The following is a 22,186-nucleotide window of genomic DNA, read 5'->3' as shown; positions in this document are numbered from 1 at the left end:
AACCTAGGACCTTAGAGCTACTCATGAACCAGCCAAGCATCTGCCTCATGCACCAATATAAATGTAGATTATTGCCTTAATAAGGGCCTGTTCGCATATAGTTTTAAGTCTGTTTAGCTGGAAAGGATGTGACATCATGCTAAACATGTCATTAGCCTTCCATTGCCAGACAATGGCCAAAACTGTCCCTTTAACCTCGATTTGGCTAATATATGACAGTAAGGTAAGGAATTGTGTAGTAGACCCCAACCAGTGGAGTCCAGTTAAATGCTTACAGTTAACGGTTTTCATAACAGCCTATGGGTGACAGACGCCACTGTATGGCATCCATCACTGACCTCCATTAATCCCTTCGTGACCTTCTTCGTATATTTGTACAGCAGAAGTCGTCACTTTAAAGATGGCGTCCACTTGCGAGTGCGTAGGGGACCATGGCATCTGAGCGGTGAAGACATGGAACTGCATGCCCCCGCTCCCACATAACAGCCTTCGACGGCTGAGAACGGAGAAGCTGCTACATTCTAGTGATAGCCCAGAGCCTCAAGCAGGCAGGTTATGGTTCTGGGAAGGTGAGGAGTGAAAAAGAAAAAACAAAAAACAAAAACGGAAAATCACAGGGTCCTCTAAGGGTTAAATGTAGATGTCAGGACAGTAGGCGATGATCTGTGGCTACTCTACCTTCTGCATACTATAGTTCCCGGGAGCAGCGATCTGAAATCTTATCAGTCTTGGGAAATTGGCTGCATCACTGGAAACTGAGCGCTCACATATTCAGGGCCATGCAGGGCTCATTTCAAGTGTAGTACAAGAAGCCTGCAAAGCCTCAAGGCACAGCAGACTCTGTAGGGGAGGTACAGGGCACGCTTTTTGTGAACAATATAAACAGCTTTTAGTAGTGAGGGTCACCTTCTTGATCTGGCTAGAATACCTGTCCTTTTCCGCCAGACAAATAATGCTGCATGCGGCATTTTTTGTCTGGCTGACAGCCGCCATTTATGCTGAAACAGCCTACCGGAGCAGGCTGCCCGATCGCCTAATGCTACTGTGAACCTAGCGTAACCCCTCATTATCGTGCAAGTTCAGTTTTTCAGTATGGAGCGAGGATTGAGCTGCTAGGAAAAGGTTAAAGGAGTTGTGTCACTTCAGCAAATAGCATTTACTATGTAGAGAAAGTTAATCCAACGCACTCATTAATGTATGGGGATTGTCCATATTGCCTCCTTTGCTGGCTAGATTCCTTTTTCCATTACATTATACAGTGCTCGTTTTCATGGTTATGACCACCCGACAGCAGCGGCCATGCTTGCATACTATAAAAAAAAAAAAGCACCAGCCTATATGAGCTCCCAAGGTCCCGGCCACCAGAAAGGCTGACATTTTTTCCTATAGTGTGCAGCATGACCACTGCTTCTGGACTGCAGGGTGGTCGTAACCATGGAAACGAGCAGTATATAATTTGATGGAAAAATTAGTCTAGCCAGAAAAAGAAGCAATATGGGTAATAACAAGACATTAGAAAGTGGCTTGCATTAACTTTATCTACATGATAAATGCCACTTGCTGAATTGACAAAACCCCTTTAAGTCTGCACTGTATGGGAGACATTCCACCATATGCCTATACAGCACAATACCGTATAGTCTTCATTGCTCATAGGTATATGATGTATATCTCCAACTCAGTGTCAAAAATGTGATTTGAAAAGCCCCTTACATGCGTTCACTACAAGATATCTGGCTGAAGAACTGATTCAAGCTTCATTAATATTACTCCACCCACGTGGTAGATACTATAGGAAAAATTTGCCATTCGCCACTGACTGAAGATGAAAAAGGTTTCATTGTTTGTTGATATTCCTCTGTTTTAAGGATTTGCCAATTTTCATCTTAAAGGGGTTGTCCGGGTTCAGAGCTGAACGCGGACATACCCTTATTTTCACCCAGGCAGCCCCCCTGGGGCTAGCACCGGAGCATCTCATGCTCCGATGCACTCCCTTGCCCTGCGCTAAATCGCACAGGGCAAGGTCTCTTGTTTTCAATAACATACTGCCAGGCAGAAACTTCCGTCCGGCAGTGTGTTCTGTGACGTAATCGGCTCTGATGGACGGGCTTTAGCGCTGCCCTAGCCATTTTACTGGCAAGGGCAGCGCTAAATCCTGTCCATCAGTGCTGGTGATGTCACCGGGCTTCCTGGAAGCCCCATGGAGAGCCCCGGTACGTCACCGGATCTCCCAAAAATGCCTTTGCCCTGTGCGATTTAGCGCAGGGCAAAGGAGAGCATCTGAGCATGAACTGTCAGGGAGGCTGCCGGGGTGAAAATGGAGGTATGTCCGGGTTCAGCTCTGAACCCGGCCAACCCCTTTAAGGACCAGGCTTATTTTTGCAAATCTGCCATGTGTCACTTTATGTGGTAATAACTTATACTGCGTTAGTGGTCGATATTTGCCAGTTAAAACCAGACAGTGACATCCCCTTTTTTTCTAATTGAAGATTTTTTATTCTATTTCTTGAACATGATTATGAGGGTGAGCTGTTCTTATCAGCATTACAAAGTATTAAGGTAATTGCTTTATGGCCATAGACACAATGGATAGGAGGGGACCTCACAGACTTCTATGGAAGAGTTTTCTAGGCATGCTGTATGTGCAGAGGTCATTGTACAAGGAAAGGATAGATAAGATGTGATATCACCTATTGTGAATGGTGGATACTGTCTTATATATACACAGGTGATATCATTACAGGCAGTAAACAAATCTGTACAATCCAAGAAGTGGTGCCAATTATTAGACATAGTGGGTGGTGCAAAAACTGCATGGAAAATTAAAAATAGCATCATCAAAAATTATTTAAGAATATGTGAAACATAAAAAAGTTAAACAGCAGATCATTTTCTGATGCCACATTCCCTTTAATTTATTTATAAAAAAAGTCCAAAATGTTTCGAAAATTTGGAAGAATTCGCTATTTTCTAAATTCGAATTTCTTGGCTTTTAAGACAGACAGTGATAACTCATAAAATAGTTATTGCCATTCCCCAATGGCTACTTTATTTTGGCATCATTTTGTAAGTCATTTTATTTTTAAATGATGTTAGAAGGCTTAGAAGTAATGTTTCAAGAAGATTTCCAAAACAGACTTTAAAAAGGACTATGAAGTCACTTTGACGGGCTCATATAATAGAAACCACCCATAAATGACCCAATTTGGAGCACCATATGGTTTTTGAAGGGCAGAATTTGCTTGAATGGATTTTGGGTGCCATGTCATATTTGAAAAGACTCTGAGTTACCCCCTACAGTGGAAACTGTCAATAAGTGACCCATTTTGGAAACTACACCTCTCAAGGAATATTATTGAGGGGTGTAGTGAGGGGTTTGACACTACAGGCATTTCACTGAACTTAGAAACACTTTGCTGGGAAAATGAAAAATTACATTTTTTTCAAAATGTTTCTTTAGCCCTAGATGTTTAATTTTCACAACGGGCAACAAGAGAATAGGACCCCAAAATTTGTTACACATTTCCAAATTTCAACATCTTGTACCTTGATGCATCCTATAACGCTACTGATAAATCTCCTTTACTTTTTCCTTTTCGAAAGTGCTGTAGAGAAGCTTGAAAAATACCTTGCCCAGTTTGACAACGTCGCCCACTTTCAAAGGAGAAGAGGTTAGAGTCATATCCATAGCGCCGGAGACAGAGGTAAGGCCATCTGACAGCGTCCCGTTTCCTGGTGTGTAAAACCAGCTCAGTCTGTGTTAGCTCCATAATTCCAGAGCCCAGCTCTGTCCCCTCGTCATCCACGTTGGTGACCTGCAAGAAAATGAAAATGTTTCATTTTAAAAAGGAGATTCTTTTTAGAAGTTTTTTCTTTCTAACGTTTTGAATAACCCCTTTTTCTTAATACTATCCGTCCTATGAAACATACATTCAATTAGATATCAGGAAGTATAGGACAAATAGAAGGGCATACACGTGCAAATTCATATGACATCGGGTTTTTGTTTAGGTTTTAGAAAACAGAAAAAAGCCTTTAAATGCATCAGTAACACCTGTATAGGAGTCACTCTGAGCTCTGTATACAAGCAAGCCTCTTCTTTAAAACAATTTTGCTCCGGTCAAGTACCATCTTCAAAGTATTTACCATCTAGGTACAAAACCGCTCAATTGCACAGACTTTTAATACTTTGGTACATAGTTACTTTGAACTTGGTTGGATGATTGTCTGGGAGTCCATCTCGACAGCTGCAGCAGCTTCCCATTATATCAGCACGTGAATTTTCCTCTGAAAGCACAAATTAGTAGAAATTGGTTACCTTCTACAGAAATTAAAGTTTGCGTTCATTTAGTGAAACACAGGCAGAAAAAAAATGCTTGGATGGCAACAAGAGCCCTAAGTTGTTACTACCAATTTTGTTGTATGGATATATAGAATCAGAACTCATAGGGCGCCACTTCCACAAGGTGGCGCTAGTAGCATGGTTCTCTTTGCTTAGGAGATGCATCTTTGCATAATGTTTTCCCATGGAGTATTGCTAATGAGTCTCTATAACATGGAGCACTTCCAGTAAGTCTCCATACAGGGCTGGCCTCTTTAAGGAAAGCACCTAAGCTGCATCCAAGACATCACATTCATCCAGCCAGAAACCTACACTGTATCGCAGGCACCCATGAAACAACCATATGTTGATGAATATTTGGTTTGGCTATTTTCCCTCATCATGTCCCAAATTTAACTCTTAGGTACCCCTTACCACAAGATGGTGCAAGCAAGATGTTTCTCCTTCCTTGGGAGATATCCCTTTTGAAAGAGCTCATTCAGAAAGCTGTATGAATGAGTCCGCATCCATTCCGCAACTTTGCGGAATGGGCGAGGACCCATTCATTTCAATGAGGCCGCAAAAGATGCGGACAGCAAACAGTGTGCTGTCCGCATTAGTGCTTCTGTTCTGGGCTCAGCAGATAAAATAGAGCATGTCCTATTTTTGTCCGCAATCACAGACAAGAATAGGCGTTTTCTATTATGGTTGCGGCCATGTGCAGTCCGCAAATTGAGGAATGCACACAGCCGGTATCCATGTTTTGCGGATCCACAAGGCACTACAGCCGTCTGAATGGCCCCTAAAAGGTAGGAAAAAAAGGAGAAGGAAGTGGCCGCCTTGAAATTCTATGTAACACTTATCTGGTCAGCTATGAATTTTTGGCCCCAGAGTTTATTACTGTCCTATAATGTAGCCAGTGTAAAAAAAACAAAAAACTAAATTCCTATTGATAAAGGATGAAAAAGGATATAAAACGTAATGGAAATTCTACAAATCAAGACACTGAGCAAAATTAATCTTTTTTTTTTTTTTTTTTAGAACATAAAGCATAGGTGCACTGATCCCACTAGAAAACAATGATCAAAGTTAGATACTGGAGGGACAAACATAACAGTAGTACCCAGGGCTCCTGATGAAGGCCCAGCCTTAAAATATATATCTTGAGTATATAAAAGAAAAGGATTTTATATACCTTAATGAGGCCATAGATGAAGAATATGCTCTGTAATCAGGGGCCATAAATGCCACTCTGCTGCACCATCTCCTGTCTTGATGTCATGGACCCAATGAGGCTGGAGAGGGTTACATGACAGCCATGAATCCAGATATCACCTGTCAGGGAAAAAGAAAGATCCAAACTCTTAGAAACTTCGTGTGAGATGAGGCTCAGGGGCAGAGCTGCCATACATTTCTGTTTTCATTTATGCCAGAAACTGGAGTACATGATGCAGGTAATAATACAACAGATTGTTATATAGTATCATGGGAAATTATCCAGCAAAACTCGGAATTTATTCAATTAGATCTCTGCTCTTTCTGAACTCACTAGTCAAACTAGCCACAACTCACTATCAGTGACTGACAGCCTTCTCTGTATAAGTGTGTCTACAGATATACAGTGGATATAAAAAGTCTACACACCCCTGTTAAAAATGTCAGGTTTCTGTCATGCAAAAAATAAAAATAAAATAATGAGACAAAGATAAATCATTTCCGAACTTTTTCCACCTTTAATATGACCTATAAACTGTACCACTCAATTGAAAAACAAACTGAAATCTTTTAGGTGGAGGGAAGAAAACAACAAAATTATAATAATGTGGTTGCATACATGTGCACACCCTCTTATAACTGGGGATGTAGCTGTGTTCAGAATTAAAGGGCTTCTGTCACCCCACTAAAGTGATTTTTTTTTTTTTTGGGCTAGTCAAATTAGTTATATTGCGATATATGACAATATAATTGTGTTACTTACCGTATTTTTCGCCGTATAAGACGCACTTTTTCTTCCCCCAAAATGGGGGAGAAATGCCCCTGCGTCTTATACGGCGAATGCAGTCAGTTTTACATCGCTGGCAGCGATGTAAAGAGAGCGAGGACTCGGGGAGGGACTGGGAGGAGGAGCTGGGGCCGGCAATAGCGGCGGGGCGGTGCAGTCACTGTACTAAAGGCCCGCCCCGCCGCTCCTGTATACTAATAAAATATGTCATATTCAATGAATGGTTATTAAATATGCCCCTTTATGCCTAATAGTACCTTAAATCCTAAGCTCATCCGTACAATGCAGGCCGGGCGGGCGGCAGCGTAACTCCCTGATGTCACGTGCCTGCGCCGCCTACTTTATGAATGAAGCAGGCGGCGCAGGCAAGTGACGTCAGTGAGTGACGCGCCGCGCCGGCTGCCCGGCCTGCCGGCATTGTACTGAAGCGCTTAGGATTTAAGGTACTTTTAGGAATAAAGAGGCATATTTAATAACTATTAATTGAATAAGACATATTATATTAGTATACAGGAGCGGCGGGGGATCTGTGGATGGCACAGTTATGGGCTGGGAGGGTCTGTGGATGACACATGTATAACAGTGCCATCCACAGATCCCCCCCTGTAACAGTGCCAGCCACAGATCCCCCTGTAACAGTGAAAGCCACAGATCCCCCCATAACAGTGTCCGTCATCCACAGTTCCCCCCTAACAGTGTCCGTCATCCACAGTTCCCCCCTAACAGTGTCCGTCATCCACAGTTCCCCTCATAACAGTGTCCGTCATCCTACAGATCCCCCCATAACAGTGTCCGTCATCTACAGATCCCCCATAACAGTGTCCGTCATCTACAGATCCCCCCATAACAGTGTCCGTCATCCACAGATCCCCCCATAACAGTGTCCGTCATCTACAGATCCCCCCATAACAGTGTCAGTCATCCACAGATCCCCCCATAACAGTGTCCGTCATCCACAGATCCCCCCATAACAGTGTCCGTCATCCACAGATCCCCAGTAATAGTGCCATCCACAGACCACCTAGTTCCAAACCCACCAAACCCACAGCACACCTTTTGGTTAAAAATATTTTTTTTTCTTATTTTCCTCCCCAAAAACCTAGGTGCGTCTTATACGCCGGTGCGTCTTATACGGCGAAAAATACGGTACTTTGATCCAGCAGTTTCTGCAAAAAACGAAGTTTTAATATATGTAAATTCGGTCTCTACCAGCAAGTAGGGTGGCTACTTGCTGATAGCTGCTGCAGAAATCCGCCCCCTCGTCGTGTTGATTGACAGGGCCAGCCGGGATCTCCTCCTCCGGCCAGCCCTGTCGGCATTTCAAAAATCGCGCGCCTGTGTGGATTCGGCGCAGGCGCTCTGAGATGAGGAGGCTCGTCTCCTCAGAACTCCCTCAGTGCGCCTGCGCCGATGACATCACCGAAATAGAAGACGCCATCGGCGCAGGCGCACTGAGGAGACGAGCCCCCTCATCTCAGAGCGCCTGCGCCGAATCCACACAGGCGCGCGATTTTTGAAATACTGACAGGGCTGGCCGGAGGAGGAGATCCCGGCTGGCCCTGTCAATCAACATGACGAGGGGGCGGATTTCTGCAGCAGCTACCAGCAAGTAGACGCCCTACTTGCTGGTAGAGACCGAATTTACATATTATAAAACTTCGTTTTTTGCAGAAACTGCTGGATCAAAGTAACACAATTATATTGTCATATATCGCAATATAACTAATTTGACTAGCCCAACAAAAAAAAAAAATCACTTTAGTGGGGTGACAGAAGCCCTTTAAGCAATCACATTCAAAAGCACGTTAAATAGGAGTCAGCATACACCTGACATCATTTAAAGTGCCTCTGATTGACCCCAAATAAAGTTCAGCTGCTCTAGTTGGGCTTTTCTGAAATTTTCCTTAGTTGCATCCCACAGCAAAAGCCATGGTCCACAGAGAGCTTCCAAAAACATCAGAGGGATCTCATTGTCAAAAGGTATCAGTCAGGAGAAGGGTACAAAAGAATTTCCAAGAGATTAGATATACCATGGAAACCAGTGAAGACAGTCATCATCAAGTGGAGAAAATATGGCACAACAGTGACATTACCAAGAACTGGACGTCCCTCCAAAACTGATGAAAAGTAGAAGAAAACCCATGTCTAACCCCTTTTGGACAAAATCCAAGATTTTCTGTATATATGGAACTGACTGATTGGGATCTGTTTATCCCCACTAGGAGCAGAATTTCTTCCAGATCTTTAACTAGATTGTGGATATGATATTCTTCCTACAAGCTTTAAGAGTGGAAATCACTTTGTCTGACAGACCTTGTTGTCTTAGGATTTCCTAAATCAGGATCCAGGCTGGTAGGCTGAAGAATCCAGTGTTAGAATGTCCTTTCTGATAGGAAGGATCCAAGGATCCAGTACAGACAGTTTTTTGAGAATCGAAAACCAGCTTCTTTTTGGCCAAACCGGTGTTATCAAGATAAGATTTGGTCTTTCCTGAATAATCTGCTGAATCACTTTTGGGACCAATTGAAATGGAGGGAACATGCAAGCCAAGGTCCAATTCCAGGTTTGAGAGCAAGCATCTATTGTCCAAGGGTTGTCTCTTGGATTTAGGGAGCAGAATCTTTGAACTATTGCGTTTACTTTTGAGGCAAACAGATCTATAGCTGGAGAGCCCCATCTCTTTTCTATCAGGCTGAAGGTTTCTTGATTTATTTGAAGAAGATGGGTCGGCACTGCGGTTTGCACGTAATACACACGTCCAGGGAAGGTATCCCCCTAGTATGTAGCGATGAAGGATCGGCACTCACTTCCTTGATTTTATGGAGAGATGTTTATTCAAGGCCCTTTTTAAACTGCAATGTTTCTCGACTTAGAGACCATTCGCCTTGGTCCAGGCTTTTCTGCTCAGAATATCCGCTATTTGAACTGCCGATATCGATTTCACCGTTTTTTTGGCCCATGAGAGTATCCTCTCTGACAGCTTTATTAGCGCCCACGATCTCATTCCACCTTGGTGTCTCAGATAAGATACTGTTGTTATTTTGTCGGATAGTATTTTTATATAAGGACCTTCTATAAAATCTGATGCAGCTTTTATCATTTCCCATACGGCTCTTAGTTCTCTGTAATTTGAGGATTGTTCCGATATGGTCTTTGGCAAAAATTTCCGTTTATGCTTGCTCCCCAGCCTGATTTTCTTGCATCAGTCTGAATTTGGATTAATGGGTTCTTCTGCGAAACCACACCCTTGTTGAGATTTGAGGACTGGGTCCACCATGTGAGCAATGACTTTACATGCTCTGGAATTAGAACTTTCCGGTCCAAGGACACCTGTCTTCTGTCCAAATTCCTCAGTAGCCATAATTGAAAGGTTCTAAAGTGGATTTGGGACCAAGGGACCGATGTTATGCATGATGTTAGCACTCCCAATAAGCTCATGGCCTCTCTGATAGAAATGGAACTTTTTTGGGGGTAATTTTTGCACCCTTTGTCATAGGCTGGTTATTTTTGCGCCTGGAAGGAACGAAGACTGTACCTCTGAGTCTAGGATGATTCCCAAAAACCTTATTCTTGTCTGGGAAAGAAGACAGGATTTCTTTAAGTTTACTATCCATCCTAATTCTTTTATGAGGAATCTGCTGTTTGGAATCTGCCAAAAAAATAAATAAAAAATAAAAAATAAATCGGCTAAATAAGGTATTCTTAATCCTTATTTTCTTAGATGAGCTACCATTTCTACTACGATCTTGGTAAAAACTCTAGGGGCGAATCTCAGGAACTTCTGAGACTGCTCTTGAATCAGAACGTGGTAATACGCGTCCTTAAAATCGATTGTGCACATTATTGCACTCTTTTTTTATAAGAGGGATTGTAGATAACAGTGACTCCCTCTTGAAATTCCTGTGTAGGATATTTTAGTGTTTAGTTGCGTTAGATTTATTATAGTTTGGAATGATCTGTCTGGTTTGGTCACAAAGAAAAGAGTCGAGTAGAACCACTCCTTTTCTTGAGCTGGGGGAGCCTGCGTAATCTCACCTAGTTTTAACATATCTAGAACACCCTTCCAGAGTCTGTCTCTCAACCGTTTTGACAAGAGGGATGTGACGACATATTAGTTCGGGGGAAAGAGAGAACTCTATTTTGTATCCTTTCTCCACTATGTTTAGCAGCACCCAGGGATTTGATGGAATTCACTTCCACCGAGAGGAGAAACCTCTCAGTCTCCCATTTCCCCCCCCCCCCCCCCCCTCCAATCCTGGCGTCATTGCTTATCACTAGCTTTGTTTTGGGATATTATATTTTAATAAACAGCAAACTAAGCTGCAAAAAACAGTGTCAGGCAGCTGCTGCCAAGGCCAATAAGATAATGGGTTGCATCAAAAGGGGCATAGATGCCCGTGATGAGAACATAGTCATACCACTTTACAAATCGCTAGTCAGACCACACATGGAGTACTGTGTACAGTTCTGGGCTCCAGTGAACAAAGCAGACATAGCAGAGCTGGAGAGGGTCCAGAGATGGGCAACTAAAGTAATAACTGGAATGGGGCAACTACAGTACCCTGAAAGATTATCAAAATTAGGGTTATTCACTTTAGAAAAAAGACGACTGAGAGGAGATCTAATTAATATGTATAAATATATCAGGGGTCAGTACAGAGATCTATCCCATCATCTATTCATTCCCAGGACGGTGACTGTGACGAGGGGACATCCTCTGCGTCTGGAGGAAAGAAGGTTTGTACACAAACATAGAAGAGGATTCTTTACTGTAAGAACAGTGAGACTATGGAACTCTCTGCCTGAGGAGGTGGTGATGGTGAGTACAATAAAGGAATTCAAGAGGGGCCTGGATGTATTTCTGGAGCGTAATAATATTACAGGCTATAGCTACTAGAGAGAGATCGTTGATCCAGGGATTTAGTCTGATTGCCTGATTGGAGTCGGGAAGGAATTTTTATTCCCCTAAAGTGAGAAAAATTGGCTTCTACCTCACAGTTTTTTTTTTGCCTTCCTCTGGATCAACTTGCAGGATGACAGGCCGAACTGGATGGACAAATGTCTTTTTTTCGGCCTTATGTACTATGTTACTATGTTATTAAGAAGAGAAAAGGAAAAACTCCTTCTCTGGGGTTTTTCCTCTGGGAAACCTTTTTTCTTATCCGTCGCTTTTTCCAAATTTTGTTCAAAACTGGACCAAAAAGACATACTCCCCCCAAAAAATGTATGAAACACAGCTTTATTTTTGAGGCTTTGTCACCCGACCATGACTTCATCCATAAAGCCCTCTTAGCAGTATTAAAAAGGGCTGCATCCTTGGCAGAGAATCTTACCTTTTCTGCTGAAGCATCAGCCAGGAAAGCGGTGGCTAATCTGAGAAGGGGTAATGAATCTATTATCTCTTCCCTTGGTGTTTTGTTTTTAAATGGTTTTCAAGTTCATTGAGCCATAAATACATTGATCTTGCCACAGATGTTGCAGCTATGTTAGTTTTTACACTATACATTGCAGCTTCCCAGCATTTGCGCAGTAGACTATCTGCCTTCTTTTCCATTGGATCCTCACAACTGGGAAGAGTCTTCAAATGCAAGGGAGGTTTTTTTTATTTACCTTTGCTAACTGTACATCAATTTTATGTATATTGTAGAACATTTGAGATTCAGAGGGATCAAACAAAAGTCAATTTTTAAACTCTTGATATACTAAGATGTTTTTCTGGATCAGATAACTCAAGGACCATCTTGTTTGGTTATTAAACCTCCAAACATTTCCTCCTGTATAGAGTGCGGTTTCTGGACCTGCTCTAGGCCCATAGTGGCTCTAACCGCTTTTAAGAGATCCCCCATTTCTTCAGTGGAAAATAGAATTTTTATGTATTCTCAATCTTTCCTTCCGAAAGGGGATCATCATCTTCCCATTGCTTAGAAGGTGCTGCCTCATCCATTAGGTCCTCAAAGTCAGAAGAGGAAAGGGCCGCCATTTTTTGCCTTTTAAAAGGGGGAGACGACCCGGGCTGGTTTCTTTTAATGAAGACAGAGAGGATTTAACTTCCTCATGTATTATGGTCCTTAATTCCTCCACCAAAAAAGGGATGTTCCTCTCTCACAATACTTGAAACGCATTCTTTGCATAACCAAAAGGTTATTTGTAACCGAGTGCTGCTCAAAACAAGGTTCCCCATGTGGGGGACTTAGGACCACTGGCGCCAGAGCATCAATCTCCCTAGGCTGTTCAGGGGCCGACATGATCAGAACCCTCCGTGGCTTCCACGCTGCCAAACATCACCCCAGTGAATCGTACTTCTGGGCACGCCACCGAAAGTGACGTCAGACGCCCACATGCAAAACGTGAGCTCTTCAGCCTACACCTGCTTATCGTACCAGGTGAAAGGAAGGTGCGCATTACTCGTACAACTGCGGGACAGGCATCCGCTCTACAGATGCGAGGCCCGCTCATTCCACCTGCTCAGCTTTGGTAAGCAACCGCCAGAGAGCAGGGGAATAGATACAGGGGATTTATAAACCCAAGGAAGTCCCGCAGCCCCCCAATGAGTTACTCTGCAGGGAAAAATAAAATTATATGTAGATGCATCTTCACCTCCTGACAAGCAGAGAGGCCTTTCTCTGTCCTGGCCACTATAGGGGCAGGAAAAACACCGAGGTGGGTGGTGGGCGGGGGCAATTTAATCTTTCTCTGTTTTCCTGCACTACAGGGGTCAATCTCCTGCTTGAGGCTTTCAGCTATTACTATACTGTAACAGTCTCCCCGATCTCAGCCAGGGAAAACTGTTACGGGAGCACACGGTCCCTACTTCTGGACCTCTCAGATGCCGTGGTCACACCATTTTAGAGGAACATTTTTAGCCAAGGGGGAGTATAAAAGTTGCAGTAATTTAAATAATTACATAGACCTACATAATGTGGACAAAAAAGCCTTGCATGTAGCACTTGTCTGGTAAAAGGATCCCAAACGGACATCATAGTGAATGGAATCTGTTCAGCTCCGTTGATGTCAGTCACGTGCCCTATTCGACACTTCTGCTATTTTTGTTGTTCTGCTCCTCTTACAGAGCAGAGCAACAGAAATAAAATAGTGGCAGGATGAATGTGCCCTAAGAGGTTGGTACTTATGCAGAGAAACCATTACTGATCTAAATAACATCTCTCCCCACAGTTAAGCCCCCTTCAACATACAGTCCCATGTCAATAACAATGCCCTTCCTCCAGCCCTTTCAACATACAGTCCCATGTAAATACCAGCACTCCCTTACTGGGAGGGGTCAGGGGTGAATGCAGAGCATGCAATTATAGCCAAGTGATAACGTACAGTCCAATATACTGTATCTAACTTCCCTGTACTTTATCACTTGGCTATAATTGCCCTGACCAACATTAACTAAAGCCCACTGCCCACTAAGAGGCTGATTACCCTGCCAGGCTGGCACTTCGCTAGCAGCACTGAAAATTGCGGCGCTGCTCACGTTTATCCCTCCACAGCTTTGGAGCGGAGCGCAGAATGGTTCGGCAGCCTGCCCAAACCGAACAATAACGAAGCTTTATTATTGGATAATGTCAATTGCATGCATTTAATCCATTTAGATGTCATAGTTAATGTAACCACGGTATCTAAATGACAAAAAATAATAATAATAAAAAAACACACAACACATGCTTCCAGGTTCGGACTGGCACTCTCATGTGGAGATCGGGGAAACCGTTCGTTCTCTCTGATGAGCTGTGTCTTAAAAGAGCTTTAGTCCCTATGGAGGTGTGCAGGTGGCAGGCCTCCATAGGACAACTGTAAATGGAGCTTAGACAGTAGTTCTATGGAACTACAGTCTAATCTAAAAGAGATCAAAGTATTGCATGTTGTAGCCTCCTAAAAGGAGGAGGGAGGGCTTAAAAAAAAGTTTAGAAATAAATAAATAAATAAAAAAAAATGTTAAAATCCTCCTCCCTTTCCGCAGAATTGAAATAAAAATTTAAAATAAAAACAATAATCATAGGCATCCCAAAGTGCTTGAGCTACTAAAATAAAATATTTACCCCATGCGGCGAATGGCGTAACGAAAAAAAATAAAAAATATATCAAAATGGCCAATTTTTCATCGCTTCATATATAATATATATATATATTTATTTTGGGATGGGAATGAATCAGGGGCTGTTGTAAGCTCAAAGAAAAACGAATTACCGTTAAGTGTAATCTAATATTTCTCTTTTGTCTGTGACAGCCCCCCTGGAGAATAGGCAAGAAAACCTATCTAGGGTGGGACCACAGCCTGAAGCACCTTACAGCCAAAGGTAAGACCTTCATTAGAAGGTATCTGAAGTCTATAGTGCCTAAACAAAGTATGTGGAGAGCTCCAGGTAGCCGCCTTACAAATCTGCTCTATAGAAGCTGAAGCTCTCTCTGCCCATGAAGTAGAGACTGATCTCGTAGAGCGAGCCCCAAACCTGGAGGGCAGAAAAACTCCCTTAGAAGAGTAAGCTAAGGAAATGGCTTGTCTAATCCACCTAGTAATAGTCTGAGAAGAAGCTGAAGATCCCTTTTTAGCGCACCAAAATAAAAGCAGCTGACGTGAGCAGGACCTCCGAGGCCGAGTGACCTGTAGATATTGCAAAATACACCTTCTAACATCTAAACAATGGAATTCTGATAACTTATTTTTAGGGGAAGCACAGAAGGAAGGTAACACTACCTCCTGAGAACGATGAAAAAGTAAAGATACTTTTGATAAAAAAGAAGGATCAGAAGAAATCACCACCCGATCTTCCAAGATTACCAAGTAGGGAGGGTCAACCGAGAGAGCAGAGATCTCACTTACCCTTCTAGCAGAAGTAATGGCAAGAAGAAACTCAAGTTTAAGGGAGAGCATCTTTGGGGAGATCTTATCTGAAGGCTCGAAGCGGTTTTAAGTGAGAGTAGAGAGGACCAAATTTAAATCCCATGGAGGAACTCTATTTTTACAGACCGGAGATAATTTAGACACTGCTGTCACAAACCTCTTAAAAGGGGTTGTGCGGGACCAAAATGTTTAAAAAACAAAACAAAAAAAAACCACACATTTACTCACAATGTACATCTAAATAAAGGTGACTCCATATATTTTCAGCTATTTTCGCCACTACTATGTGGCTCCAACGGTCCCCCACTAATTGTTTATATATCTGTTTATCTTTCACTAACTTCTGGCTGCACTACCCTGTGGATCCTGAGGCAGTACAGCATCAGGTGGTTACAGCCGTCTCTCTGCTCTGCTGTAACTCCGCCCCCTCATCAATATTCACCTCCATTCATTCTAAAGCTCCTTGCCCGGTGATGTCACCGGACTGGAGGGGCAAGGTTTAGCGCGATGTCGGCCAGCCGAGTTACCTCCCCTCTATCCATTCTGCATAAATTACTTACGCTGCCAGTGACATCACCGGGCTCCCTGAGCAGCGGAAGAGGAGGCTTTGCTTGCCTGCAAGGGCCTTGGTACGTCAATGAGGAGAAGAAAACAGGAACTTCCGGCCATGAATTTCAAAGATGAAAACAGGGCTGCAGAAATGCTTGTATGTAAGGTGTATGCCACACTTGTAATATTAGAGCAATGTCGTCAATCCAGGACAACCCCTTTAACCCAAGGATGTTCCGCTAACTTAAACTCAAACAAAACACTTAAGGTTGAAATTTGGACCTTCAAAGTGCTAGGCCTAAGTTTTTTCTTCCATCCCTCTTGTAGGAAATATAATACGAGCAGTATGTCAGGAACTTCTAGCACATCCACAGGTTTTCTGGCGAATCTGAAAAAGGCCCTCCAAACTCTAAGAGAGATGCGGCAAACAAAGTGCTATCTACATCCCCAGAGAGACCTCTTTTCTTTAAAATCTCCCTCTCAACAACCAGGCAGTCAGGTGCAGATTCTTCACCTTTGGATGAAAGATTGGACCCCGAGACAGAAGCTCCTGAGACTCTGGAAGCACCCCTGGGGTCACTATTGACATCTTGCGGAGCCAGGAAAACCACACCCATCTCTGCCAAAAAGCAGCTATAACTATCACCGTGGCTCCCTCCTCTCAGATTTTCCTCAGAACCCTTGGTAATAACTTTGTAGGGGGAAGGGGGGAGACATAAAGAAGGCCCTGCTACCATGATTAGGCCAATGCGTCCACTGCTCTCAGATGCTCCCCCGGAGATGGGGAAAAGAAGACCTCTACCTTTCTGTTTGACCTGGTGGCAAAGAGATCTATCTCCGGAATCCCCCACAATGCTGCAACCTGATTGAATACCCCCTGATCTAGAGACCACTCTCCCTGGTATAGATGATGACTGATAAAGTCCGCTTTCACATTGTCTGAACCCCCTTAGATGTACTTAGAGATAATAAGAGAAGCTTCTGCTAGACTGAAAATCTGATGAGTGAGAGACCAGAGGCCATGAGCCCTTGTACCTCCCTGCCGATTGATGTAGGCCACTGCTGTCGTGTTGTCAGAGTAGACTCACACGTTTCTGCCCGATAGCCGGGAGACTCTGTACTAAGGTTATCTTGGTGGCATTCAATTCCTTGAAATTGTGACACTGGACTAGAGAACTGCTGTCCCAGCCCACATGGGTTACCTAATCGCATCCGTGGTCAAGGGGATAACCGCCTCCCCAATCCAAGGAACTCCTTTGTTTTTTTTTACCGATCCATCCACCACCCCAAGGAAAGAAAGGCAACATACATGTCATTACCACAGAACTACTGGCTAGGAAGCCAACAGTCTACTGTATTGAACAGTTTTTAAGCAAAGCACAATGGGTTCCACCAAGTTCTTCTAAGCTCTTTTAGCAGAGAGGTAGTTGGGCAGAAGCTGCTGCCTTCTCCTTTGTGTGCTGATTTTCTGCTGAATATAGGGCAGTGAAAGGATCCAGGAAGGGGCATTTATTTTAAAACATGATTTCCCGAGTAGAATCCGATAGTCATGTTTAAAGTTTAAGCTAACAATCTGAGTTTACAAGTTTGTATAGCCTTAGCTGAATGACAACAGTTTTTTAAATGGTTTACAGCTTCAGTCTTGAACTATTGAGTATGCATTCCCTTCACTTATACAAGTGTCTCTAGTCCTTCAAAAAACATTTTTACGTAAGAGGCTAGGTTCCCTATAACAGTGGAACACAACACAATGGAAAGTATAAGTATTGCCTCTCCTTAACTGTGCGTTGAGTGCCATATAGTGAAGCATATGAAAAGCATGTTTCTTCACAGTCACTTAACGTGTTCATTTTGCGGTAACGTGACGCACTGCATGCATTGGCATTTAAACTTGCCTTTTCATTTTTTATCCCAATCTAAATTTAGTAGGAGTCTGAGTCGGTTCATTTTTGCAGACTCCGACTCCAGGTACCCAAAATTGCCTACGACTCCGGCTCCACAGCCCTGGGTGATAGAGAGATCTGTGTCCAGAGAGAGGAGACATCTGTCCCAATCCCGCAGAATCTGCAGCTGAAGAAGTCTTGAATGATACTGGGCCCATTCTACTCCAGGAATAGCAGCTGTCATGAGATCCAGCACTGACATGGCCTCTCTTAGGGTGACTGACAGATACGAGTGTAGTAGCTGAACCCTTGATCTGATAAGCAAAGCTTTTTGAAGGGGTAACAGGCACCTCTGGGAACTGGAGTCCAAAATCATTCCTAGAAATCTTCTGACTCGGGCATAAACTGGAATTTTTTAGGTTTATCTCCCATCCCAGTTTCTCTAGAACCTCCCTCAACCAGGCAATCTGTCCCTGAAGAATCTGACTTGACCGGACCACTAGAAGAAAATCGTCCAAGTATGGGCCATCATCTCTGAAACAATCTTCGTGAAGACCCTAGGAGCCTGTGAGAGCCCAAAGGGTAAGGCCTGGAACTGAAGATGCAGAACGTCTCTCTCTAACTGGACTGCTACCCTCAGAAATATCTGGTGGCTGGGATGGATAGGGACATGATAGTATGCATCCCTCAGGTCTACTGTGGCCATAAGCAGTCCGGGAAAAGATTGTTCACAGCTGACCTGATGGACTCCAAACAAGATCTCTCGTACAGCAGATACCGATGCAAACACTTTAACTCCTTAAGGACACAGCCTTATTTCACCTTAAGGACCAGGCCATTTTTTGCAAATCTGACCGGTGTCACTTTAAGTGGTGATAACTTTAAAACGCTTTGACTTATCCAGGCCATTCTGAGATGAGTTTTTTCGTCACATATTGTACTTCATGACACTGGTGAAAATACATTTTCATTTATAAAAAAAAATACCAAATTTACCCAAAATTTGTAAAAAAAAATGCAAATTTCCAAGTTTCCATTTTTCTACTTCTATAATATATAGTAATACCTCCAAAAATAGTTATTACTTTACATTCCCCATATGTCTACTTCATGTTTGGATCATTTTGGAAATGATATTTTATTTTTTGGGGATGTTACAAGGCTTAGAAGTTTAGAAGCAAATCTTGAAATTTTTCAGAAATCTTCAAAAACCCAATTTAGGGACCAGTTCAGGCCTGAAGTCACTTTGCGAGGCTTACATAATAGAAACCATGCAAAAATGACCCCATTCTAGAAAATACACCCCCTCAAGCTATTCAAAACTGATTTTACAAACGTTGTTAACCCTTTAGGTGTTCCACAAGAATTAATGGAAAATAGAGATACAATTTCAAAATTTCACTTTTTTGGCAGATTTTCCATTTTAATATTTTTTTTTACTTTTACAAAGCAAGGGTTAACAGCCAAACAAAACTCAATATTTATGGCCCTGATTCTGTAGTTTATAGAAACACCCCATATGTGGTCGTAAACTGCTGTACGGGCACACAGCAGGGCGCAGAAGCTAGGAGGCCGCTGCCTCCGTCACTTCAAGCAAGTGTAGAGAAGCATGTTGGGCAGGAGATTAAAGAACGTTTTTACAGCTTTTACTTCAACCTCCTGCAGGAAAAAAATAATCGTTACAAACACGCTGCTGGCTACTCTCAGGTACTGCTGCCAGCTTCGGATGTTTTTAGGAGGTAACAGGTTCCCTTTAAGTTTATTATTGTCCAAAATGAGCCATTTGGATTTTTGACAAGAAAAAGGGTAGAATAAAACCCCTTTGTCACTTCTCGCCCTGGAGCTCCTGGACGAATGCTTTGTGGGATCTGAACTGTAATTACAAATCTCCCTTCTGGAATGCTCAAAATTTTTTATATATAGGCCCTCCCCTATCATAGAATGTATCCACGGGCTGTTGGAGATCTTCTGCCATTGAAAAGAAAAAAAAAGAAAAATAAAAGAGACACAGGGCCTCCGACAGGGACAGACGTAGCGGCAATAGCAGGTTTAAAAGACGCAGAAGAGACTTCCCAGTTCTCTTTAAAATAAATCTCTGCTTTCTTGTCCATTGGGTCCTTAAGTGAACACATATCTTCAAAGGGGAGTGCGGCTTTTCCGGACATTTTCGCCACCAGAGCATCAAGCATTGGGGCCCTATCCCGAGGAGCGGAGATCTCTTCATCAAACGGATACTTCAGGTTTTTTTCCACTCTTTGGCAATCACCGCTTGAATGTTGTTATGCACGTCAAACACCTTTCTTTTCTTGGGACTTAAACTTTCAAACACAGAGTCCTGGACTGATTGCTGTGGCTTCTCATCATCCAACCCCATGGTAGCTCTAACCGCCTTGACTAGGGAGTTAGTGTTCTTAACATGAAACAGTGGTTTCCCTGTGGCCTCGTCCTCAGAAGAATCATCTGATGACACCCATTCTCCTTCCATACCAGAAAGTATATCACTGTCACTGGAGGGGAAATCCTTAGCTGCAGAAGTACTGGGGCGGCTTTTAATCCAACCTCTAACCGAACCTCTGACCTCTTCATGGATCATCTGCTTAATGCTGCCCATTAAAGACAGATCTTCCTCCTCCATTAACTTGCTGATACACGCTTGACAAAGGGGGACACCTAAGCACAAAACATGACCCCATGAGCACTATTATAAAAAATAAATTAAAAAAAACATGCTGGGGAATAACCCCTCTTACCCCACCCTGGTACCAATGTATCATTGGTGGTTTCAGTACGCTAAGCGTGCTCCATATCTCACAGCAAACCAAGCCAGAATGGAGGAAAAACTTCCAAACTACTCCACTCGGCATGGCAGTGAGCTGGCTGGGCTTTTCTCCTCGGTGTGCACAAGCCGATTCCCTCCCCTTCTGGCCCGCAGCTTCAGCTTCCTCCCACCGCCGCAACCCAAAAGTTAGGGAATCCAGAAAGCTGGCAAGCGGCCAAACATGCGAAAACGGCCGCAGAGGTTTGCAGGAGCCCAAAAAGGCCGAAACCTCCCCAGGACACGGGAAGTAGAACGAAAGGGGTAGGGAGAGAGAAGGTAGTATATCCTTATATTAAGGACATAACTGAGCCTGCACACCACGCCAAGGTTTCTCAAGTAGCACAGGACCTAACGCTAAACCTACCTGTACCATATGGGTAGTACCATGAGCCAGTGGGCAAATTACAGCAGAGTAAGGTCCGACTCACTGCACAGCTCCCCCCAGTGTGACCAACCACACATACAATGGGAGGAGGCTTAGAGTCCCACCCATGGCTGGCTAATATGTAGCAGGCCTCACAGGTGCACCTAAATGCTGCCTATGGATGGTAATCAAGTCGCATTTAAATTCGAGTTTATACACTTACAAATGTAAATATACGATTTAAAATGACAGAAATACGTGGTCTCAAAAGGCAGTAAATACTCAACCCCAAATGCAGTTGTGCATTTATGCTCAGGGGAGCAGATACTGCTCTTGTGGTCTGTTGCTAGGGGCGATCCCCAACAAAATATGCATAAAATGGAGGATGCCAGCAGCAGACCACAAGTGCCACAGAGATATCCTACACCAAATGGTAAAATGTGTGGATGTAGAATATATAGAAAAAATAGTTATAAGATTAGGTGCACTACTGTGGTGCATGCAAACAGTAACATCTGACTAAGGCCTCATGCACACGGCCGTTGTTTGGCTCAATGGGGCCGCAAAACATGCAGACAGCACTCCATGTGCTGTCCGCATCCGTTGCTCCGTTCCGTGGCCCAGCAAAAAAAAAATAAAACATGTCCTATTCTTGTTTATTTTGCGGACAAGAATAGACATTTCTACAATGGGCCACCCATTCCTTAAATTGCGGAAGGCACACGGGCGGCTTCCGGTTTTTTTTGCGGACCGCAAAAAACTGAACGGTCGTGTGCATGAGGCCTAACCCTTACACTGATGTTAAAAATTAGACATTAGCCAGTATATCCTTATATTAAGGACATACCTGAGCCCGTACACCTATATGCGTTTTTTGTTGGGGATCGCCCTTAGCAACAGACCACAAGCGCGCAGTATCTGCTCTCCTGAGCATAAATGCACAACTGCATTTGGGGTTGAGCATTTACTGCCTTTTGAGACCACGTATTTCTGTCATTTAAATTGTGTATTTACATTTGGAGGTATATAAACTCCAATTCAAATGCGCCTTGATTACCAGCCATAGGCAGCATTTAGGGGCACCTGTGAGGCCTGCAACATATTAGCCAGTCAAGGGTGGGACTCTAAGGCCCCTTTCACAAGGGTGAGAAATCCGTGCAGGTGCAATGCATGAGGTGAAACCATTGCCCCCGCACTGAATCCGGACCCATTCACTTCAATGGGGCTGTTCAGATGAGCGTTAATTTTCACACATCACTTGTGCATTGCCTGAAAATCGCAGCATGTTCTATATTCTGCGTTTTTCACGCAACGCAGGCCCCCATATAATGTATGGGGATGCGTGAAAATCGCCAGCATCGGCAAGCAAGTGCAAATTTTCACGCATGGTTGATGTTAGTA

At 43.4% G+C, this 22,186-nt stretch overlaps 1 protein-coding gene across 2 annotated transcripts in view; it reads right to left on the bottom strand.

Annotated features, from left to right (window-relative positions):
• FRS3 (fibroblast growth factor receptor substrate 3) overlaps positions 1-22,186 on the bottom strand; it is a 51,691-nt gene that overhangs the window by 10,972 nt on the left and 18,533 nt on the right. For both annotated transcript variants that reach the window (XM_044287487.1, XM_044287486.1), the window contains exons 2-4: positions 5,517-5,656; positions 4,205-4,287; positions 3,629-3,815 (exon numbers count right to left, since the gene is read on the bottom strand). In XM_044287487.1, the coding sequence (XP_044143422.1) occupies positions 3,629-3,815; positions 4,205-4,264 (247 nt within the window). In that variant the 5' untranslated portion in view covers positions 4,265-4,287; positions 5,517-5,656. The remainder of the gene's footprint in view (positions 1-3,628; positions 3,816-4,204; positions 4,288-5,516; positions 5,657-22,186) is intronic.

Source organism: Bufo gargarizans, chromosome 3 (assembly GCF_014858855.1).
Source record: "Bufo gargarizans isolate SCDJY-AF-19 chromosome 3, ASM1485885v1, whole genome shotgun sequence".
In the NCBI taxonomy this organism is placed as follows: domain Eukaryota; kingdom Metazoa; phylum Chordata; class Amphibia; order Anura; family Bufonidae; genus Bufo; species Bufo gargarizans.
This window is presented reverse-complemented; position numbering and strand designations above follow the sequence as displayed.